We start from the raw sequence: 25,246 nt of genomic DNA, 5'->3' as shown, positions 1-25,246 counted from the left end.
TAAAAAAAAGTGATACCCAACTAGGAATCGAACTTGCGCTAAAAAATCTACGACTCCATTAGTTGGCCTTCTTATTCGTAGACCACCTGGGTTGCACAGTGGCCAGTGTGTGTAAAATAACGTAGCCATTCCACAATATGCGTTTAGGTAGGCAAAGAGAAGTATGAATCGTCTCATACAATGAAGCAGAGAGCGCTAAAATCTTAAGGACAAATAGCATCAAACTACAAACAAAAAAACTTTCGATTAGCCCAAACCTCTGTTTGCATGTGTTTTAGTGCACAGGTTCTATATTTTGCTTTTTGAAGAGAAGGTAGACTTTAAATAATCGCCTAGTATCGAGTCTTCTCTCTGTTTTCCGAATAGCCAATCACTGATCAATGTCAACACATATTAGTCCTTTAAAAAACACTACTATTTAATGTAAATTATATTGTTGAAAGTCATATATCATTTAAAACTCAACGAGGACTTGCTTCTAGTTTGATCCAAAGATTTGAGATGGCATGTGGTGACCAGGCGTAGCTATTTTTTAATGAAAACAAATATTGAATTGCTTCTTTCAATTCAAAACCATAGAATATTCAGTTTCAATAATGAAACGACATACTGTAAAAAAAATAAACAACTTGCAAAATCAAGAGACATTTTCATGCTAACCTGGCATTGTCAAGTTTGTTGGATTTCATCAGCATGTCAACATAGACACACCACACATCGACACGCTGAGGAAGACAGCTGACAATCTGTTCAATCAAAGCTTCGGCTCTCTCAGAGTCACCACGAGCATTTTCCATCTGAGCAAACTTCACAAGCACCGGTATATCTAAAATTAAATTCATTATAAGTAAAATGCAGTACAAATTACAATTATATAATTCTTCATTTTTGTGGCCCTTCCTTGTAATTGCTACTCCTTCTAAAAACTGTCTTAGTTATGTCTTTCCAGTGATCCATGCATTCCGCCGTCCCCATGGCCGAAGGTATTGGAGAGATCCGTAGCATACTTCACTTGGTCAATCCATCGTGTAAGTGACCACCCACTGATGAGCCTTATGCTAGAAACACATTACCATCATGTCACGTGAGCTCATGTGCTACAACCATCAGAAAATTCAATAATATAAACTGACAATCTACAAAATCATTGTGTCAATCATTTGTAGCTTCCTTCCAAACCACTAAAATAAAAAAATATGTGTAAACTTTCAGAAAATAAAAAAACATTCCATCACGCATCAGATTGGTGGTGTGGCATTGATACCGCCTAAACCATGGCATCCTCAGAGGATCCAAGGCCATGAGGCCTGAATCATCATTGGGCTGATTCATGCAAACATGAACGGATCGACTGCGAGGCAAATTTCTAGCCCGTAAGCTTAGATGTATGAAAATTTATAGTCACCCTTTTGCAAGTTCTACAAAATTTAATGAAATCATTCTAGCCCTTAATGTATGTAAAATCCTGCATTTTCTTTATACCTAAATTAATTCTAGAAGCAAGCAAAGTAAAACCTAGCGTCATTATAAATTTTATACTTATTCAATTTTAAACATACAAGCAAGCTGTAATTTAGTGCAGTAATGTTAATCCCAGCAATTGCAGTCCCTTTCAAAGCATGTACCTGGAAAAGGTCTGGTTAAATATTTCTGTGGTTAGCAAAAATTCTCAGAAATATGACACCCAATGTACCTACCAGCAGGTACATAGGGTGTAAAGGCTGTCCATTTGTCATTTTTCAGTGACAGAATTTGTAGCTAATATTTTTAATTCTTGCCTGAGTTAACCTACTCCAAAAAGGTTGATTCATTCGGTTTTTGGTCTCTACTCTCTGCAGACGTCGGCCGCGGCCGCTGGCGTCACCCGCCATTTTAAATTTAATTTTTTTTTTTTTTTAAATATTTTCTACGCTGTACTACTTGACTGTAAATGTATTCCGACAAATAAACGCCCTGTTTTCGCCTATAATTCCGCGTTGTCAATCAACATAAGCATGTCCCCGAAAGAAGCCAGCAGACGATATCACCATCACATGACCCATCATCATCAGGGGGGGTCCAGCGCATCATCCTACACCCCCCCCCCCCTTTCGGAGGTGACAACGTGACACGTGTAAGGTGACCATAGTATCTGATACATTTTGGCAGATTTTACTGGTACTATTCACTTTCAGTTCGAAATGTGCCACAGGATGGGAGCATCTGTCTGATAACATTTTAAATGAATACACTTTTTACTCTTGGAGTGAGCTTACCGTGAACTCAGGTGACATGATAGCAATGTGAGTCTAGACGTGTCGGTCAAATTTAAGTCATTGTACCACTATGTGTACAGCGTCAATCGAAACATCATACCCACCCATTGCAGAGCTGTGAATTGCTTCTTACTATGAGTATTTCAAATCTATTACCCATTATGAGGGATCTTTGCCTCATCATTAGCTTAAGCTCATTTCTTCTCGGAAATGACTCGACAAACAAAGCACTGGTCATGAGGAAGGTGGAAAGAGTAATGATTGAATATGACATGTAATAATAATTACGTTTCTTATTGTCAAGACGTTGCACTGCTCTCTGCATTACGGATCTGGCTTTCTCTACCAGATTCAACTTGTAACACGCTTCTCCCGCCATCATGTATGTCTCGGGGTTACCCCTGTACTTCGCCACCATGCTATCCACCAGGGTTAACAATTCATGTTCCTTTCCAGTGTCCGCATACATGTCCAACATCTTTGAATGTACTTTAAATGTTTCATTCATCTGCAGAGCTTCTTGTAATGTAACCGTCAGAGATTCCTAAAGGTAAATAACACATTAATAACAGTCGCGGAACAATCCGTAATGTGTCGTCAACATTTTTTTTAGTAATCTTTTTAAATTTACTATAAAGTTTTTGATCAAACGAATGAAAAATTTTGGCACAATAATATGTACGTGTTGTCACTTTGGCAGTCTTTCTCCAACTGTGTAATTACGCCATCATTTTTATAAAGGAGAAAAAATCAAGGCGATATAATTTCCAAATTAATCAAAAAATAAAATAGTCATGTAAATAGATATTATTACGATAAAGTGGGTGTAAAAAATTCCATTATGTGCCCACTTTTATTCGATGTAAACTTTTGATATTTAATTTGAAGTGGCTTGTAAAAAACCTCTGAACGTTTTACATTATCGAAATTCACAGAAATATTTTGTATCCTGTTTCCACTTACATGGTAATGGTACACTTAAAAAAAAGGAAATTACATAGGTATTACTTATATGTAGAAGTTATATAAACAGGTATTTTTTATGGGGAATGGTTCTTAGTCATTCACCATTGGCTCTACAATTCGTTGTAGATTTAGGCCGCCTCTGATGAGTTTTCGGTTCTTATAAGAAATGGTTGTTACAACCAATTAGGTTCTTTCACATATTGAAAATAATCAATGTGAATTTTTAATGCTGCCAAGTCGTAGGGAGGGGAGAAAGAGATCTATACAATATGAGATAGGGACTGGGCTAGTAAATTTTTGATGAATTGAGTACATGGAATGAGAATTTTTAATGCAAAATCATCTTAAAAGATTTTATTATGGACGTAATTACCTTCGTGCCAAAACGATTTTCCAGATTCAGCATTGCTAGCCACACGTTAAGTTTCTCCTCTTCTTCACGAAATGATATTATGCTAATGGCCTTCTTGCCCACAGATCTTGCTCTCTCAATTTCGGTAGCCTGGAATAAAAAAAATGGTTTATGATACGTTGGTCACCGAATCTTCTTTAGGTTATTTCAATCATAAGTAGTACCAACAGAATAAAATCATGATACAGCATCCGCATTAAGGGGGGACATGCTCGTCGAAGGTCAAAATTGAGTTTTTATTGTATTTTCAAACCATGATCCTGGACACTCCTTAAACGTTGTAGATAATCTATTTATATAATTTTGAAGCCTTATTATCCTTTATAGTTATTTTAAACATTTGATGACTGCATAAAGTATTTTTGTTACATAAAATAGTATTCTTTTAAACCTCTCGCTCTAATGTTTTAGAATATAGTCATATTTCAGTACATAACTGTGCAGTGGTGTTAAGATTTTTTACATTTATTAATTTTTAAACGCATTTATAAAACCATTAGTATAATTTATTACGAGATAATTTTTGTAAAATATTCACGATAAAAAATTATATTGATAATCTCTGTGATCCCAAATTTGACAAGAATTAGGCATTTTATTATTCAAAACCACTGGGGAATGACAAAAGAAATGGCGTATTTCAAAAAAACACTACCTTATTCTTAGGTCAATAATTATTATAAAGCAATCATTATTCATAAGATGTTTATCACACTTGAATGGTCAAAGACATAGCTTATAATAAATATCTTTAGAATCATCTTCAGATGTGTTAATCTTGCCGATTTTTTGAACAATAAAATGCCTAATTCTTGTCAAATTTGGGATCACAGAGATTATCAATATAATTTTTATCGTGAATATTTTACAAAAATTATCTCGTAATAAATTATGCTAATGGTTTTATAAATGCGTTTAAAAATTAATAAACGTAAAAAATCTTAACACCACTGCACAGTTATGTACCGAAATATGACTATATTCTAAAACATTAGAGCGAGAGGTTTAAAAGAATACTATTTTATGTAACAAAAATACTTTATGCAGTCATCAAATGTTTAAAATAACTATAAAGGATAATAAGGCTTCAAAATTATATAAATAGATTATCTACAACGTTTAAGGAGTGTCCAGGATCATGGTTTGAAAATACAATAAAAACTCAATTTTGACCTTCGACGAGCATGTCCCCCCTTAACCTTTTTATCGCGACATAATTTCGCTCATGTACTTGTTCGGGCGCGCTGCGATTTTTACGATTCATAAATCATACCGAAACGTCATTAAAAATGTACCTAAAAATCCACTGAGTGGCTCTAGCTATAATAAAACATTCCTTTTAATTTTACAGCATGTGAAAATAAACAAAAAGATCGTAAATTAAGCAACAGAGCTTTAAGAAATTCTGTCATACATAATAAAGCACGCTTGGAGTACATACCGCAGAGTGAAGTGGCCTCTATGATACCGGATAAGTGGTAGACACTTGCGCCGATGATTAATGTTCACACGTTTTTTAACACCAACACAGAACGCACACAATCGTTATTGTTATATTATTTCCTTACAACTTGGTCTCATATTTCAGTCACACCTAATTAATGTTTATGGCTTAACTATATTTCAAAAATTGATTTTGTCATGGTAGTCATAAAAACAGGGCACAGAGCATAAAGCGACATCACATGCTTCACACATAATGTTCGTCATTTTTCTTTTTTTATCTTTAGTAGTTGAAGCAATACACACACAACATCTTCGATATGGTTTTGTTTTATTTACTGTTGGAGGAATTTTACGGGGTAAATGTCTTAGGAGTTCTGTTTTTAAAATTCTTTTTGGGTTATTAACTACACGAGTAGTTTGTGATGTCGATGGTCTTGAGGCACTGCCATATGTTTCGATTAATTGCCGGATTACGTTTAATTGAAATTCAGCTAAACTAATTTTTTTACCGGTGATAACTTTGTAAAGTATGCTACTATTTAATAAAAATAAATCTATGATGTGGAATCCAACCTTTTTATACCACTTAAGACTCTTTCGCATACACGAGAGGCTGCTCAACATCATGTCAGCTTTGTCTACCGTGCCCATATTTTTATTATAATCCACAACGCATTGTGGTTTTATAATGGGTTGTCCTGTGGCCCTATTAATTTTATCTGTCGGTACCATGGAGTCATCGTGCATGGTACTGATCATATGCACTTCCCGCCTATCATGCCATTTTAACACGAGCAATGGGCCACGGTTAAGAGATTTTACTTGTCCTTTCTTCAGTTTATCAAATTTTGGCATTGACTTTCGTGTTTTACGTACCGTGCCGCAAGCATTTGTCTTTTTTTTATGTAGAAACTGAAATAATTCTGGGCTGCTGTACCAATTATCACAAAATAGTTTATGCCCTTTACCAAAATAATCCTTCATCAAAGTGGTGACAACAGCCCCAGATATTCCCAAAAGTTCACTATCACTTATTTCGGTTTCTACACCACAATAAATAATAAAGTCTAAAATATAACCGGTTTCCACATCACAAATCACAAATAATTTGATTCCAAACCTATGTCTTTTTGACGGTATAAATTGTTTGAATATTAATCTCCCTTTAAAAACAATGATACTTTCGACGATGCAGAGATTTTCGTTTGGTAGCATTGTTTCTTTGAATATTTTTCTGCAGTGGTCAAGAAGTGAGCGCACTTTATAAAGACGATCTCCAGTAGGGATTTGGGTATCAGAGTAATGTAGCATTTGTAGAATCAACTCATACCGATCTCTTATCATAGTTTGGCCAAATATTTTAGAATTTAATAATGGATCAGCACTCCAATGTTCTTCAATTGTGAGATGGCGATTTCTTGTCATCAACATTGATACAGCATAAAAAACATACATCTCTTCTGGGCATGTATCATACCAGGCATGGATCCTTGCATTCGGAGTGTGGGCTTGTGTGTTGAGCATATGGTTGTGGTAATTATTTGTATGGTTAACTATGGTATTCATTATTGTTTTGTTAAGAAAATGACGAAAAAATTCCATTTCTGTGGAATTTTCATTGAGCTGTACACTAGGGTTAACGCCTGAGTTGAAACTATCAAAATCGTATGTGATCGGCACGAAGGGACCCGCAGTCCACGATTGGAGTAAACTGTCTGGTGCTGCACTGGTAGACGGTTCAGCCACTCCTTCATCACTGCCTATATTGGAAGGCTCGTCAACATCGTCGGGATGTTCTACTAGCGCAGCTTCTTCATTATCACTTTCCATCTCATAGTCCGAATCCAAACATTCAACATCAGGGATAGACATTTTTATTTAAACACTAAATATGCTATTATAACTTAACAGTTTTGAGGAAATTTAAAGTTTTAATTCACTACACAATAATATTAAATTTTAATCTTAGTTCTTTATTCGACTAAAATGAGAAGAATTTTAATCATCACTTTCCTTGAAATAAAAATGAGTGGCCGTGAATTTTGAAAATCTATTCTACATTTTTTAATTTAAATTTAAATATTTTACAGATTATTATTTACTTATTCTCAATTTTTCGTATGTATTTCCATACAGTACAAAAGATTTATTATAGGAATTTTAAATTATTTATATGTTAATAATTTCGTTTTCACTTTACAACCACTGATTTAATTCATAAAATCACTTTTCATTTAAAGAATTAACGCACATAATTAATTATTAACAGAATGGCGCATCAATAATAATTTTATAGAAAACCGTAAAAAACTTTGAAATGTATCAATCACAACACGAAAGCAATCGACTGTTGAAAATTATCACCGCACTAGCCGATTTCATGTATGAGATCATTAACATCAATTCGCGCCGGCGCAAATTGCGCAAAGCAACTAGCGGTAAATTTTGAAACCAATCATTGGAAATCTGTTTTACTCCAATATCGACAGGGTATGTGTCTTTGCTTAATTTCGAATTATCTAAGAAGTCTTATTGAAAAAAAGTCACAGATGTCAGTAAAGGAATAACCCAGCTAGTTTTTCAAACAAATTTCGACTGTATTACTCGCCGAATTACGAAAATACGGAGGTAGAAACTTATGGGCACTTCTGGATGCCCTTAGCGGTGAACGGTTTAACTATCATGGGCATTTCTAGATGCCGTTAGCGGGAGGAGGGTTAAAGAAACTACACTGGAACCCCGATTATACGTGCTCGGAATTCACGTTTTCATGCTATTAGTGTATAGTTTCTGTAGTCCTGTTTCATTTTAACACAGTTAATTCCCGATTTAACATTTTATTTTGTCAGTTTATTCAAAAATGTAAAATCTAGGTTAAAAATTTCTCAAAAAAACTATTTTTACGAAACACTTGTTTTAATTTTTACCATATTTTGTATACATGCACTATAATCCGCCGCTTTCACTAATTGGACACTTGTCTGGTTTTTGGGGTGGCGGATTACTGAGAGAGTACTGTACCTACGTACCACGTAGTAAAATAAAGGAATACCTGTAAATGGAATGCCATGTATGCGATCCACAGTTCACTGCTGTTTGGATTTGCCATCAGAAGTCTATCGAATTGGTCAGATGACTGAGGTTGACTATTGCTCTCCGCCAGTTGTTTTTCGATATTTCTAAGTTTCTCTTCATCCGACCGGGCCTTTTCAACTTTCTCTGCGGTGGTCAACTTCTTTTTCTTCTTCTTGGGCTCTTCCGCCGCCTAAGAATAAAAAGATTATTAAAATACATTCATGATAGGTGACCAAAAGTGTAATCCCGCTGATAGACATGATTATTGCAAGATTATGACGTAATACTAATAACTTGTTGGGACAATTAATAGCCCCAATCTAGGGCTACTATTTTAGTCTTACTAGCTCGCTTATCCCCAAGTTGTTTTGTGTAGCATAATTTATATGTTTTGCACTCATCTTTGGACCCAGATTCAGTGGTTTTCTTCAAGTATAATACGGAATTATATATACTAATTTACGAAAACGAAACAAGCACCCAACAAAGTCAAGCATTTTAATTAATATTAAATGCTCTGCTCATGTCCAAATGGTTTCCCTCTTCTCCCACCAGGCCCTAACACCTTTTCAGATGACGAAGGAATGAGAAACGTCCAAAATATATTTACATAATCTATGTCAATTCCTCAAGCCTGGGAGTTTTACCACTATTATTGGGTTTCAGGGCCTGTTGTAGTGTTTAATAAAGAAACTAAATAATAAATAAATAAATTAAATGAAGTGAATTATGTTTTTGATCAGTGATTGCTATTATTAAGATAATTATTGACTTATAAGTTAAATATATGACTATAAATTCTATATTATGTAACTGTTTATAACATTCTGTAAATGAGTTGTTCGAAAAAGAAGCTGCTGAAACTGACAATTCAACAGATTTATTCAGGTGAGATGCTGCGAGTGTATCCACCACGGTGGCATCCCAAATTACACATTTCGCTTCCCTCCATGGAATCATTGTAATATAATCAGGCCGCTTGCCATTTTGCCGACAGACACCAAGAGGTTCCTGCCTTGACGGAAAACAAAGATCGACAGATCACATCATTGATGGCAGAATGACAACTATGTCTCCCGATACTTCTCTAGCAGCTCAATCCATATCGTCAACTGGTGTTCCCCAATTGCATTGGTGTACATGATACAAAGTGCACTAAGTCAGAGAGCAACATAACTGCATAAGGCATCATCGTTCAGAAGAGCACTGAGACGAGGAGATGAAAGAGCAATATCACGAAGAATATCTTTAAATTAATCACATGTAGGTATATTATATTAAAATATAGTATATTATATACCTCCCTTGCGTTTTTGTATTGATTTCATAAGTCAGAGAGTAGAAATATCAAGACTTGCTATACTATTAATTATTAAATGACACATCATCTCTTGAGTAAGAATGTTACCATGGATATCTTACTGCAATAGATTCTTAGGTTCCACCGCGTGTACTTCTTCCTTCTTTCCTCGACGTTTCAGGCTTGAGGCCATTATAAAGAGATATGTTATGATGTAGTGTAGTGTAGGTATATGAATGCAAACGTCACTCTAAGAATGTCAAAATGAATCCGATTAGCTAAGAGCAATCGTTGCTCAGAGTAATGTGTCAATCGTTATGACATAACACACATCCCTTGATAATGCAACTGCCTCTGCAACAAGCTCGAAACATCGAGTAAAGAAGGAAAAAGTACACGTGGTGGAAACCCAAGAATCTATTACGATAAAAAACAACCGTGAAAGTCTCAAACATTATATGGATATCTTACCTTTTCAGTTTCCGAATCACTGCTGGACAAATAATCTGCACTCTTGGCTATATTTTTTGAAATAGTTCCAGCATTCGAGTCCCAGAAATTGCCGATGCCAGGAAATTTGGTCTCTGTGTCTGTGGACTTTTTTGATTTCTCCAGTTTCATTTTCTTCTTGGATATTTTTTCATTTTGTTGCTCTATTTCGGTGATTTTATTTTTTTTACCAATTTTAATAAAGTCTTCAACGGGTGTGATTATTTCCTCCTCATTGTTCAGTAACTTCTTTTTCTTTTTACATTTTTTGCTAGGCTCCTGAATTATGAAATTATTATCATACATTACAAATAATAAAATGATAATGACTCAAATAATCTATCATCTATATCTAATATTTCGGCTATGGTCTGTAAAATGTGACTGCTAAGACAGTGTTGTGCAAAAGGATGGAATTGGGGGGGGTGGCATAGGTACGTACGTGAAATGGAGGGGGAATTTATAGTAAGATTATAAGGTTGACTATATTGAGGCCGGGGCACGAAGCTACAAATTTCGATTGTAGTGCTAATTATTGCTTATTCTTCGAATGCAATATGGTAAAGTGATGACTGTTGTGAACTGGTAATACATTACTTAATAAACCATTTATTTTATTCAACGAACAATTCGCAAGATTTGAGAATGTAATATTCCATATATTGAATATACATAACTTGAAAACACCTCAGATATATATTATATACCCACTAGAAAAAATCACACTTGAAAAAATACGACACCAGACAGGATTTCATGTAGGATCTACCAGTTTAAATTATCATGATTAAGTAGGAGGCCTGTAGCTTAATTAGTTAAAGCATATTGGCGCGATACCAGTGGATATACGGGTTCAAATCCCTTCAGGCATCGTATTTTTTTTCAAATAATGTCAAAAATATTCAATCAAAAATGTACATTTACTACGAATAGCTACTGCATTGCATTCGAAGATAATCAATAACTAACACTACTAGCGTACCTCACCGTAAGTGACCTGACTATAGTCAGCCTTGAGTCACACTATAATCTACACATTTGTTTTGCGAAACGTGAAAACTGAGCTGTGGATTTGGAGATTGGATAAAAGATTGTTGGAAGAAAAAAATAAAAACAATATTTTAATAAAACACAATAAATGTCTTTTATTTCAGAATCTAAAAATACGAGGGTGCATAAAGAGTTCTATACAAGAATTCATAAAAAGAAACTATAAAATAAGCTTTGTATATTATGTAAAATAAACATAATATAATTATTATCTATAATATATATGTGAAGGTAGAATAGTGTCAAATTATTGTGACACTGCAGATGATTCATTTAGGTGTTGGTGTCGTTACTTTCAAATGACACAAACACCGTTGCAAAGTGATTTTTGTGGCCGCAATGCCAGGAAAATTTGTCCTTCCTCTACCTATACAATATAAAACATTACAATAATTACTAATGGTAAGAACTAGTCGTATTCAATCTCAGTGAGGCACCAACGTTTAATATTAAAACATAGTCAATACAAGTGGTCATAAATGATTAGTTTCCATCGGCTGCTTACTTGATTATTTATTTCACTATATTTTGAGCCTAAGATATATGAATACGTGTATTAAATAAGGCTCTAAGTACCAAAAAGTAGTATTGCCTGTAGTTACAAAATACTGAGTCATTGCAGTAAAATTTCATGAAGCAGACCTTTTGAAAAATGTAGTTTTACAGTGTGAAGCAATCACGGCAGCTTCTATAATTTTAGGTATTAAGAACTCGCAAGTGTCAACACACCATCGTCAGCTATTTTATATTGAATGCCGTTGACCACTGCAGAGCTACTTACACCATTATAAATAAAACACGCCAACGGACTTACAACGTCGACAGGTTTAATTATTTTGCTGTATTTTTTTGACTTGCTTGAGGCACTTAGACTATAGTTGAAGTTATTGGCGTTGGTATGTAGAACATTTTTCTATAAAAATGTCAGTTTTTATGTTTTTGGTACTTAGCGCCTTAATTAATACACGTATTCATATTACTACTATATTGGTATAGAGTGCATTTCGGTGCCTGAATAGTATCTTCAAAAGTGACCTTCCATTGTGTCTTAAGCATGGTCCTCAATCTAAGAGAAATCCAAAAATTATGAGTAGAGCAACGTGGCACGGAAAGGTGCATGTTGAGCATAACACGGAAAGATCACAACAGAAACCAATAGATAAGGAATCAGACAAGAGTACGCGATGTGATAGAGGTCACTAAATAGATGAAATAGTAATGGGTTGGAAAGCCACTCGGCAAATGGACAACCGCCGGGCAAATGCTGTCATACAGTGGTACCCAAAGGGCACTAAATGTCCACAGGGACATAAACTTTGGTAGATGTACGTGGCAGCGAAGAACTAAAAACTGAGAAGGAGCTATGGTGAGGCCTCCATCCAGCAGTGGACGACCCCGGATGATGATATTTTTATTTTAGACATTGACTGACAAAAATTAGCAAGATTGAAGTTGATACTTCGATCGTAACAATAAATGAATGGATTAAAGGTGTATACTTGAAAATTAATACACTCAAGTCATATAAAACATGATTCAATAGGCAGAGCCGCCGCACCCTTATGTACACACATTTGTGTGGCTCACTTAATCCTTTCCACGCGGACGGAACACCTGTTGTGCCCTCATTATTTGGCCATTCGATATAATTAGCATGTTATTTAAATGCGGTAATTACATAGTCATTAAATGCTCCGTGGGCAACAAGTTAAATAATTAAAATTTTATTTATATTTAGACTGACATATATATACATACAGGCGCATTCTTTAAAGGATAGACAATGATACACCAGAAATCCCTCTAAAACTGACTCTAAACTCATATGTGTAACTGATAAATGAGTATTTTTTTATTAGACTTTATAACTCCGGCTGTACCCCTTGCCGCAGATATGAAGATAAGACTGAAGAAACATTCACTAGTTGTAAATTTGTAGATTGAATACGACTGAATCTACGGCTTTTAAAACGCACTTACATCTTCTGTTGTGCTATTGGCTATTGTTTCTTCTGCATTCCTAGCCTTCTTTTTCTTTGATGTTGGAATGTTTTCAATTATTTCGGGTTCTGTAAGTTTTTTCTTATTCTTTTTAGCTTTCTTTGTAACTATTTCATCAGTTTCGTCATCATTGGTTAGTGAATTCGTCCTGTTCTTTTTTTTCTTCTTAGATTCAATAGGCTGCGCTCCGTCATCGTTGCTTTCCACAATATCAGACACAGAGCTTGTCTTCTTACGTTTAGATTTGACGGGCTCCTCAATAGGAATTTCATCTACTTCAGATATACTGCGTTTCTTAGACTTCTTATCCTGGAAAATAAATAGCGAATAAATAACCAGACTGATGAGTCAACAACTGAAATGGTATATGGGTCAACGAATGGATAACTGTTGGACGAACAATTTAGTGAAAGAGCTAGAGGGGCCCCTGAAACTTCCGAAACAAGGAAGTTTGAAAAACACTGGGTTAGAGCTTACCTTTTTATTTTTAGCTAGTGTTATTTTACCAGGCGATATAAAGCTGCCGTTTATTTTTCCTTCGCTAGCTTCAACATTCATAATGGTACAATTTACCTAAAAAAAGAACATTAAAAAATACATCATTATATTATTTTATAAATATGTAGAAGAATATTTTTTATCTACTATGTTTTGGTTTAGGCAGAGTTTGATTGAATTTTAAATTAATAACACCACCTGCAAGTTGTACTCTTAGTTCAATGAAAACAAATAAGTATGACTGACAAAGTTTAGTGTACACTATTTATGTCTGATCTTAAGAACCTACCTTCAATTTTTGCCACTAATTGCATATAATATATAATTATGAGGTAAAACTTTCGAGCTAATTACAGTAAACTACCAATTATCCAGGCTATTGGTGAGGAGAAGCGGCACGAATAAACGAAAAACACGGATAATCCAAACTATACATTTCTATGGCTTACAATTATTTTAACATATTGTTTAATACTCATTATTTACTAAGAAAATCTGTGTTTTTGGTTTGTTTGCAGGAATCTTTCTAATATCAGTTCGAATTTTCCTAAGCAAGGTTCATGTTTACGATAGCGAGCGATTTTTTTTAAAATTAAATTCATGCACGGAATCGGGAGTTTACTGTATTTTCAATTTAGCAAAAATGTTACATTATAATATAAAAACACATTAATCTAACCAATCAGTAGTGTTCCTATTTTTGGAAAATTCTGTTACTTCACAAAATTGTGGTTAACAAACTCAAACTAAAAGAAATCGATTGCCAAAGTAGCTTGATTTGGAAGAGCGCTGATGAGTAGGTATTAAAATTGACCAATAGTTAAAATTTGTCGCTATTAGTATATCACGCCGTAGCATAATGGATAAATGCGACGGATGAGGCGTAAACTCGGGAGATACAGGGTTCGATTCCCCGTCGGGGTGACTTACTTTTTTCAAAAAAGATTTTTTCTATTGGTTATAATAAATACTCTCTCAGAAAGTGTTCTTCAAAATTATATATGTTCAAACTAAAAGGTTTTACATAATTTTTTCAACGCGGTAACTTCTATCAAAATTGTACAATACTAAAAAGGTACAGAGGAAAATTCTTTCCTAATTTATTACGAGTATAGGATAATTATTATTGTAATACATACCACTTGGCCAATTTTGAAGGCAGCTGCTATATCTTTAACCTTTTCATGACTGAGATGCTCTCTGGGAACTATTGCCTTCACCTCGCCGAAGAAAGCAACCATAACACCAAATTTCAAATACTGCAAGAATAAGTAACTGCAGTTAGATAACATACTGAAGGAAAACAAAATTAATTAAAAATATATTGAAACTCATCCATGAGGTAAAAGCAAGGTGCATTTTCTATATTATTAGTATAATATCCTAAAAATACATCCATAAGTCACCATTTGTAACAGTGCATGATTACCACAGCATTGCATGCAATATTTGGTTCATGAGCGGTGTGACTTTCTGCAGCAATTTTAATGTGTGCCGGTCAACGTTCTTATGCGTAAACAAGATTTTTTGTGTTTAATAAAATTATAACCCTGTTTTGTTTTTAAGAACATTGTTTATGTCATGTCTAGTTAAATACATATAATTAAAAACAGATGAACTGCGGCAAGTTTAACATGAAGCCGTTTCGAGAACTACAATACTGACAATCCTTTAATAATATAACGCAGCTTATAATTTTCGGACTCTAATTAGACAATTTTTTAAACGTACACAAGCTACTACATAATATATTATATTACACCCCCTTACCCGAATTAGTCTATTACATAGAGGTTTTAATGTATTTGATATGAAATTCACATAACCTTAAAAAATTTTTTTTTCTAATAAGGGATTTTGCCATGGACACGATTTTGTGTGGCGTGAGGATAATATTCTTTTCCCTCAAGACAAATAATTTTACCTGAACAATAACTCCTTTGTAAGCTCGCCCGACTTGGGCATCTTCAAAGTTTTTCAAGATAAATGTATCCGGCTCCAGTAGAGCTGTTTTTGCCGTCAACTGGAACGTAGCTGTCACCACATTCAATTTCAAAACCCTCGCATTAATCTTCTGGCCCGTTTGGAATTTTTTCATTATCAGTTTTGTCCCTTTCTGGTTAGGGTTCGCTGAGTTGAATAAAGCAACGTCGCTTGCGTGCAACTCAGGGATCCAACCTGTAATATCAGCAAATATAATCAGTGAAACCAAAGGAATTCGTCACTGATGTTTCACCATTTCAGTCTGGTCTCACGGCCAGATGATTAATTATTATACTTAAGGCTTCAGCCACATAGGCAGGTGCTTCGCTAGTCCTGAGCTAGATGCTATGCTAGAGCGCTCAAGCCAACAACGATATGTCACTCTCAAAACTAACCAGAAAGCTACTTCTCACAGAGAATTTAAGTTTAAAATTTTGAAAGTCGCAAATTCGAACTTGTGTGCATACTGTCAATTAATTCATCCCATGAATCATTATTCATAACCTCAAAATATAGTGTTTGACGTTTGTCATACTGAAGAAATATGCGCCATCTTGCAAAATCCATAGACAATGGCAAAATTACTAGGTGACAGAATAAAAATAACCAACACGTTGTTATGCTATTGTGTGACAATGTCATGCAACCATTGTGTGACAAATATTCGTGTGAACAAAATATGGAAGGCAAATTCTTTGCATTAACCCAATCTAAAAATTCCTACATTCACTGAGTCAGTTACACCATCTGGTAATCAATGAATTGAAAGAGGTTCCACAAACCTTTGACAGCTCCAACTTTCACACAGAGTCCATTGTGAGAGACATTTTCAACAACCGCTTCGACAATGTCGCCAATACTAAGATCACTCAACCTAAAGTATTTTTGTTGTAGTATAATCTCATTGTCAGTGCAAATATAAGCATAATCTGATAAATGATAGTGGGTAATTCGAATTCTATGTTGGCTGCCTAAAATAAAGAATTTTTGTTGTGTTAGTATATAATATAATATAATGGTAAGGACTGCATTGGATCGGCCACATGCATAGAATGTCGGAAGAGCTGAGTGAGTTATATATTGTTATGTATCCCCTGAGGATAAATAGTCCTAGACAGTCGAAACCGAGATTGCTGGACTACGCTACAGGAGTTTTGATCCATTTATTGAGATTTGAGATATGATCCATCACTTTTAGTTGTCGTCACCAGAATCAATTAGAGTATGTACTGGGGAACCGTGACCCCGTTAGCACCTGATTCTTGGAGATGTTAAATAGAGAATATAAATGTATTATGATTCAACCAGGGGAAATATACAGAAAAGAGAATTGTAATCATCACAATATAATATGGTAATATATCCATGGTTAAATTATATGGACAGCGATCAATGCAGTGATGGAGCACCATAACTCTCCCATGAAATGAATAAATATTTGATAAAAATCTTCATTATTATAAATTTGTTGAGTGTATTGCATTGCAATAAATTGTTAAAAAGACACATTGAAGTTAATGGCCCCACCAAACCACATCCGGTCTTAATTGGGCGTATCACGGAACCCTACGTTTGGTGTGAAGCATCATTTTTATTTTTATGACTGGGAACGTCTCAGGAGCACCCAAGACTAACGTCACCATGCATTCAAATGTGCTTTGACTGAATTTACATGACTTCAAGTTAAGGTACCCATGGGAGAGATGAGCATGTAGAGGCAATATTAAAAATTGTAGTAAGTAACAAATTAACGCTAATACAAAGCTGCCGAACATTCTTGGTGAAGAGATCTTCACGTTGGCAGTATGACGCTGCAAATTTTCTAATTGCAATAAAATTGGCCTTTGTGGCGACCAGGGTGGGAGGTGGGATGGTTAAAAAGAAACATACCAGATGGATATAATTCTGCAATGTTTTTGTCTCCACTAATCCCTTGGTTCTTGTACACTTCTTTTGTGGACATCACTCCAACGCTACCCTCAAATCTGAAAATTATTGAAGTAGCTGTAACCTTGGAGACCTGAAAATAAGTTTATTTTACCGGTTAAAGGAAAAACAATAAATTATATTAATTTGTTTATAATTTATATTGATTCTCTGATGAAACTATATCTAATGATTACTACCTTGGCATCTTCAATGATTTGCCCAACTTTAACATTGGCCTCCGTGGTCTGATCCGGTCTAAAAGAGTCAAATATCTTCCGAGTGGTGAAGAAACCGAACTTGGTCAACGGCATGATGTACAGGAGGCGGGCTTGCACCGTTTCGCCGGTCTTCAATTTGCCATCGATCTGCGATACGTGTATGTAACCGGTGGATTTGGAAAGAATGAACCCCTCTGCTCCGTCAGGCAGTGGCTAAAATGGTAAAAAGGATTACATAATATCACGGGTGTCTCACATTAATGATGAATTGAAGCGTGTTAATGTAATTTATTTCACAATTACGTTTCCATTACAAAAATGAATCTATTCTTCATCGAGAACAAGTTGAAGTAGGATAATCAATCCTTTTTTTTCACACATCCTTCAAGGTTAAATATTAGCTGAGTAGTTCTTGGCACATGTCAAATTTGTTGAATTTTATGATGCTAAACCATTGTGATCGCGTAAACAGATTTATATAAATAGCCATTTTGTAACTTTGAATATGAGAATGACAAAATGAAAGATAGCTCAGCAGAGCTTGGCACAGCCTGTATGTACAACAATTAATAATGAAAATACCTTGTGCACACTAAAATTAAGCGCCATTCCAGGTCTGAGGTCAGCGATTGTAAACTTTTGGACCTTGTCTCCGCTGATAGATGTAGATTTGATGGAATCCAATTGATTAGACACCACAATGATTGAATTTGTTCCGGTTGTATCGCATTTCTTAATGATGCACCATATTAGTTGACCCACATCTATAAACAAATGCATTACCTAATTAAACAGGCATTATATATGTTACGCCGAATGTGCAAAATTGATTATTACATGAAATGAGCAAAATTTTGCCTAAATCATGAAAAATGCAAGCCTGTTACCTAATTCATGAATTAGACAAAATATCTGCCGAGTGCGTGAATTCGGCAGTAATTTTTCTGCCTAGTTCATGCATTGGACAAATTAGATAGTAGCGCTACAGTGGTATTTTTTGCAACTAAACTAAATGTGTTAAATGCTCATGCATTGGTCGAAATTTACGTATTATCTATGGTCAAAATAGATGGTCGCGCTCCGGTGGTGTTTTTTGCAACAAATCAAACTAACCAAATGTGTCAAATGTCATTGATTATAATATAGAAATATACCAATCAATAACTACAATGACGTTCATATCCATTTACTTTGCGCAAAAAAAATCTAGAACTACAATAATATGATAATGGAAGGATTTTATTAAAAGGTATTTTCGCGATTTGATTCGTGCTTGGGTATCAATCGTGCAATGGTCGATTGTATGTTTGTGATAGTTTGTTGACACTTGTTATCTAACCTCAAAATGGACATTCAGTTGAATTCAGAATTACAAAACCTAACCTAACCTAATAATAATAATATTAGGTATATGAGGCGTCTAATTACAAAAAGCGACAAGTCCACAATTCAATATTTTTGGGAAACGTTTTTATGTTTCAAGCTTCAATTATTTGTTTTAACGCGAGATTATTTTTTCCGTTGTATTCTATGTCGAAATTAGAGCCAAATGGCAATTTGTCTCTAATTTCGACATAGAATCCATTCTCCATTTGTAGCCGATAAACTCTTAAATGTAATAAATATGGGCAAAATAAAATTGGACGTAGCGCTATTTGTAGCTCACTTTTTAATTTACTCCGCATAAGGCACATATTTCCGTGGCACTGTCATGAGTTTACCAGATGCTACAGCATGGGAGACGCCCTTTTCAATATTGAACATTCCCTTATTGGTCGACTTAAATACGCGCGAAATCAACCAAGCTTTAAATAATACGAAACGCGGACTTGGCGCTTTTTGTAATTAACCGAGACTTAAAATATTTTTTTTCATAGGGTTATGTCGCGTTTTTGAATTTATAGATCAATACATATTGTGTAAAATTATACAAAGAATACGTGCGTATTTTTTTCTCGATTTTGACCAAATGTGGACTTATCGCTTTTTGGAATTAGACGCCTCATATTATATATTATGTCCAATTATAACTAATAAAACCATCCATATTAAATTTACTTTTTCTACTGTCATATTGACAGTTTAAGAATTCCATACTCTGGTGAATTCACGTACTCGGCAGATAATTTACCTAATTCATGAATATGGCAACGGGCTTGACTATTACACGAATTAGCCAAAATTTTGCCCATTTCATGTAATAGTCAATTTCGCACATTCGGCGTAACATATATATATATATATATAAATATGTGTGTGTCATCGAGTCACAAAACCCGCTCTGGATAATTTTTCTACTTAAAAAAAATCACAGAAAATGGTTTTTCATTTACTACGTCAATGTATCGCACCGTGAGTGTAAAACCAAGGCATCTGCAATTTTTTCAATTTCGAGATTAAATGCAAAACAACTGCAAAGGTCGTGAACTTGATAATGTAAAAGTGAAGTAACTGAAAGAACATGCAATATAATGTAGATATAAACCAAATATTGTTTTTTTTTTAGAAACTCTATTTCTCCTAACAAAGCGAAGACTTCAAACCCTAATATATCCAAAATATGTCTTTTGCAGATGCCTTGGTTTTACACTCACGGTGCGATATATAATTTTATTATCTTTTCATATTTACTAACATAAAACGAAAATGATAAATGATAAATACCCTAATTCACAAAGAAACGTCATGTAATTATTATGTAATTTATAAAAAAAGGGTTCTATAAATGTCGAGATGATAGTACAACATTATGTATGTGTATTATGTAATATGGTTTGAAGCAAAGTTTTTGTTAATTCTATAATTTACATAATATTATATCAATAAAGATATTGTTAGATCGTTCAGATGGATTTCTAGCCTGAAACACCTATCAAAAACTTCAAAATCGTAGAATTAACATTTTCATAAAAAAAATTTCAAAATCATAAAAAAATACATATAATCAAACACATAAAATGTCATATACTATAATATTATTCTGATGGATTTAGGTTCAAATTCCATCAAGTACCTTCGGTCGATAGTATTAATATAATATTATTGTTGTTTGTATCCCATTGATAGTTGATACTTGCAAGAATTCATTTTCACTATGAATAATTAATGTACTTATATGTTTACATGTTTTATGCTGTTGTTTTAATTATTTAAACCAACAACAATAATATAACACTTCACTCCGTACACATTAGATGTCGGATATATAACGAAATGGTGTTATCGGGTGTTATGTTGGAATACATCTGCTGAGGTTTTTTTTAACTTAATACTCTTAATGCCCTCGTGGTGCAGTGCATAATGCGCTGGCCTTCCATCCGGGAGCTCTGGGTTCGATCCCGGTGAGATCAAAGAATGTTTAAATAATCTAATATGTAAATTCCTCAAGCCTGGGAGTTTTGCCACTGTAATTGGGCTTCACGGCATGTTGTGGTGTTTAACAAAGAAACAAATCAAAAAATAAAAAATGCCGCCATTTACTAATTACTAGGTACTTCCAACATGCAGCAACATTTTCATATTTCTATTTTAAAAACAAATATAGATACCTAGAGTAAGATCCTTTTCAGCATTCTTTGACGGTAGAAATGTACGACAGTTGGGAATTCCTAAGTCAATGACGTATCCATGATCTTCAATGGAGTCCACGGAACCTCTCAGCAACATACCTAAAAGATAACAGATCAGAACTCTTAACACATTGAAATACAAGATGTAACTAAAGCAGTAGCGCGGCTTATTGAATTCTCATTTGTAAAACACGTGCTGACTACGTCACGTAGTAAAATTTTCTCACCTTTTTTTACAGTATTGAAACTGAAGCCTCTATTGATGTCATCGGGCAACATTGATAATGTGACAGTGTTTCGTCTACCAATTGTGCTGGCAACACTGAGAACTTTTACGCTGACATATTCTCCGACCTTAAATAAGTCCGGAAGACGCTTCATTTCCTGAAACATTTTTTAAAATAAGTCCAATACTATGTCCCTCCATTGTATGAATCAATATTGGTGAGAATATATAAAAAAAAATGTTATTAGATTGGAGGTAGTGTACCGTACTGCGTAAATAAGTACATATTATAGGTATATGAATAATAAACCATTTTTTTTCGCAATTTGTTAATTTATTCATGAGGTAGGACGCAGGTGGCTCAATTGGTAAAACACATTAGCCGAAATCCAATGGATGCGGGGTATGAGTTCCGCCCGGCATCGTATTTTTATCAAAGATTTTTTCTAGTAGGTATGTTTCTGAGGTGAATTCAAATTATGTATAAATATATAATATATACTGCCCCACGATGGCCGAGCGGCTTAAGCGTCGGCTTATAACCTCGTGGGTCCCAGATTCGAATCCTGGGTCTGGCAAATACACATATTGTTTTTCAATTTGTGCTTGAGATGGACCTGATAGGTTGGGCAAGTGGCCAACATCCATTTCTCGTAAAAAAAAATCTGTTAATACAAACGTGGAGGCCCATATGATCTTACTAGGATCGGATATGGTCAAAAAAAAATATATAATATATAAAAGCGCCCATGCAGTCCACAGATGCCGTATATACGCAGCATCCCCAGAAACATTTGATTAGGCACAATGTAATAGTATTGTGTATTTATTCTGCAATTTTAATAACAAACAACTCTATATTATTAGTAATGTTCCGAAAAAATGTTTATAATATCGCAGTTAGTATTCCGTTATAGCACACACCATACTACTAAATCAACTGTTGAGATACAATTCATAGCTAACAATGTAGCAATTTGTAGGTAAACATATGATTTTTTTCAAAATCATCCAATGGAAGTAACCGCACACTACTACTTAAAATAATATATAATATGAATCGCCTATTTCCAAAATTCACCTTGTCCATTATGTTTTGTTTTGAGATATCCACAAAAAACGAGTGTGGAAACTCTAAATTGAAAAAATAACTATTTTTTTCTTGGGCCATTGGGTGGGTGCTTTTAATATTTTAGCTTTTCCAATCAAACACTTGAAAGTTTTGCGGAACATGATGCACTTTCCCGTATTGAGCGAAAGTTTCAAAATACTCACTCAGGAACAATGGAAAAGATGATATTTTAAAATTGGCACCAGACAGACAAGATGCATTTTGAAATTAGATATTTTTCAACCGTTATACTGACTGCAAAAGACTATAAAATATTATTAAATAATATTGCATATTCAGTTCAGTTTTGGTCAAAACTGGACAAGATGATTTATGACGACTCATAATTATATCAGTGGTGAAGGGTGGAGGTAGGACTGTTACGATCTGACATAAAAAGTGCTCACTAAATTTGTTTCCATTGAACAAAGACTACAAATTTCAGATAGTGTTAGTTAGTTTTTAAAATTCAACTAGGTACTGTTCGGTTATGAGGAATACAGTGGAAAACACATTTTGAAAATACCCGATATACTGGATTATTTCTTAGTTTGGGTTAGTTTAGGTTAGGTTAGGTTGGGTTAGGTTAGGTTTGGTTAGGTTAACCTAACAAATAATCCAGTATATTGGCTGTTTTCAAAATGTGTTTTCCGCTGTATTCCTCATAACCGAACAGTACCTTCAATTAATGTCAATTCTTGATGGAAAGACGTAGTAATTAACTGGCCCTGTGGGTCTATTCTATACTTATCGAACACTAAATTGATAAATAGTATCAAACTTAGGGTAGGTTTGTATCAAAATATTAGCACTTATTGTAACAATTACACGAAGCTGGTTTTTATTGTTGCAATAAGTGTGATATTTTAACAGCAGCAAGATAGGTTTATCATTTTATCACTTTAGCGGTCGATAAGCATAGAATAGACCCACTGATGATTATTAAATAATGTGGAATAAATATTATGCACATGTTGTCTTATTTTAATTAAATCACTCTACCATCGTACATTGGTAGCCGCAAAGGATTTTGGATGATTTCGCAATTTCGTAAACTGAAAATTGTTTTTTTTTTTAAATTTTAGATCAGATGGTCATGAAAAACATAGTTTTAATGGGGTTTGACTGCGATACACATAGAAGGGCGGACATGTTCCAAATCTGTGGGAGCCATATTTAATCTTACTTTATAAATGTCCTGATTTCTTATTTACCGCTGTGTTAATTTTAAGGATGAATTTTGTTACACATAATCTGGACATGGTATAATACAAACCTCTACTTCGTCATTAACGAAGGCCTGCATGATTTTTGTATAGGAGGAGCTAATGTGGCACGCCATAACAACTCCAGATAGCCGTCCTGGTAGAGAGACAATTACTTTTGTATCAAAGATATTCATCACTCGCCCCATAATAATCATGCCTTCCTGTAAAGTCTGTGAAATAAAAAGGTTATTTAAGTCGAGCAGTTTTGCAAAGTCCCGAGTAAGGACACTAAAACGAGAGGACGTTCTGACTATAGTAACTAAGTAACCCTCATTCATCGCGATCCCTGCGAGTGCAAATTTTTTATGTTGTGATTGATTTTTGTTTGTTCTGCACTTATTTTACCATGTGCCACGTACCAGGAATCGTCATGAGTGGAATCACGCACGTACGATTAGATTATTTGACAGTTATCGACATTTTTTTACATAATAAGTGCAGACAGATCAAGCCGGGAAAACTATGGAGATTTTTTTTACTACGCAGAACAAAATTAATGTATTTTTGGTATTTTTATAGTACTCCATATTGTCATTGTGGTTAAGTATTTAGAGACCGAAAACCAAACCAAAGCCTAACACAACCTACTTATGTTACAGTAGGTTGTGTTAGGTTTTGGTTTTAAAAGACCACAATCACAAAAACTATACGGAAAACTATAAAATTACCCAATTTTTTTCAGTTTAGAGAAAGGTATATTACTTTTATGTTTACTATATCACTTATTTTGTTATTAATTTTGTTTAGTTTATAAATAAGGCATTCTCATATTTTAAAATGTTTAGTTTGTCAATTTCTTCGTTGAGTTAATTGTGAAATTTCACTTATCGCGAATGTGTCCAAAACGAAATTCACAGAAGATTACAGAAATTACGTATATTTTTTTATTCTTACCAAACATTATAATATTATCTTATATATTTTTTGATGATTACATATTCATTATGTACACATACCTTCTCCGAAATAGCCTCTGCCGACACCGATTTGATACCTCTATTGGAGTCATCAGAAGCATCAGATAAATGGTCATCTTCAAATTCATTTTTCTCCAAAATGTGCTTAGGAGTTTTGTACTTCTTCTTTTTACCAATCCTATCTGCATTTCCCAGGAACTGATACAATACCACATTAGCAACAATAACAGTATTAACAATGTTCAAAAGTAAACTATTACACCAAAATAAAATTCTTTAATTCAAAAACATAAATACTTACGTCGAACTTTTTCTTTTCGTTAAAATTGACTTTAGGCTTTTTCCCGCCACGAGGAAAATATTGCTCGGGAGCAACCATATTCGCTTATTTATTGTAAGAAAATCTTAAATAACAAAAACGTACTGACACCAATATGAGAAACAGTATCAATTTACTTTTACTTCGTGCAAAATAGTTTACAATGCTGACATTTTTGACATGTGCGAAACGTCATATTTTTGAGGTTATATTC

The 25,246-nt window shown here is 34.3% G+C and overlaps 3 protein-coding genes across 3 annotated transcripts in view; 1 reads left to right on the top strand and 2 right to left on the bottom strand.

The window, feature by feature from the left end:
• The window catches only part of LOC147071416 (mitochondrial GTPase 1), a 19,020-nt gene extending 9,841 nt beyond the window's left edge, over nucleotides 1–9,179 (top strand). The window contains exon 2 of the mRNA XM_085948651.1: nucleotides 9,152–9,179. The gene's annotated coding sequence lies outside the window, so the exon portion shown is untranslated. The remainder of the gene's footprint in view (nucleotides 1–9,151) is intronic.
• LOC147071408 (uncharacterized) overlaps nucleotides 1–25,246 on the bottom strand; it is a 444,271-nt gene that overhangs the window by 350,597 nt on the left and 68,428 nt on the right. The gene's annotated exons all lie outside the window — the stretch shown is intronic.
• Nucleotides 1–25,246, bottom strand: part of LOC147071415 (rRNA biogenesis protein RRP5-like) — a 25,764-nt gene extending 518 nt beyond the window's left edge. Inside the window, exons 1-18 of the mRNA XM_085948648.1 lie at nucleotides 25,015–25,246; nucleotides 24,753–24,911; nucleotides 23,805–23,966; nucleotides 21,419–21,575; nucleotides 21,171–21,290; nucleotides 18,205–18,386; nucleotides 17,602–17,835; nucleotides 17,366–17,495; nucleotides 16,258–16,446; nucleotides 15,417–15,670; nucleotides 14,632–14,751; nucleotides 13,472–13,567; nucleotides 12,974–13,303; nucleotides 9,926–10,222; nucleotides 8,132–8,344; nucleotides 3,595–3,723; nucleotides 2,544–2,799; nucleotides 661–826 (exon numbers count right to left, since the gene is read on the bottom strand). Coding sequence (XP_085804774.1) covers nucleotides 661–826; nucleotides 2,544–2,799; nucleotides 3,595–3,723; nucleotides 8,132–8,344; nucleotides 9,926–10,222; nucleotides 12,974–13,303; nucleotides 13,472–13,567; nucleotides 14,632–14,751; nucleotides 15,417–15,670; nucleotides 16,258–16,446; nucleotides 17,366–17,495; nucleotides 17,602–17,835; nucleotides 18,205–18,386; nucleotides 21,171–21,290; nucleotides 21,419–21,575; nucleotides 23,805–23,966; nucleotides 24,753–24,911; nucleotides 25,015–25,092 — 3,272 coding nt within the window. The 5' untranslated portion in view covers nucleotides 25,093–25,246. The remainder of the gene's footprint in view (nucleotides 1–660; nucleotides 827–2,543; nucleotides 2,800–3,594; nucleotides 3,724–8,131; nucleotides 8,345–9,925; nucleotides 10,223–12,973; nucleotides 13,304–13,471; nucleotides 13,568–14,631; nucleotides 14,752–15,416; nucleotides 15,671–16,257; nucleotides 16,447–17,365; nucleotides 17,496–17,601; nucleotides 17,836–18,204; nucleotides 18,387–21,170; nucleotides 21,291–21,418; nucleotides 21,576–23,804; nucleotides 23,967–24,752; nucleotides 24,912–25,014) is intronic.

The sequence above is a fragment of the Rhyacophila brunnea genome, unplaced genomic scaffold, assembly GCF_057557595.1.
Source record: "Rhyacophila brunnea isolate RB1 unplaced genomic scaffold, BYU_Rbru_1.0 scaffold_20, whole genome shotgun sequence".
Lineage (NCBI taxonomy): Eukaryota > Metazoa > Arthropoda > Insecta > Trichoptera > Rhyacophilidae > Rhyacophila > Rhyacophila brunnea.
Note: the sequence above shows the minus strand (reverse complement) of the source record. Positions and strands in the feature narration are given on the sequence as shown.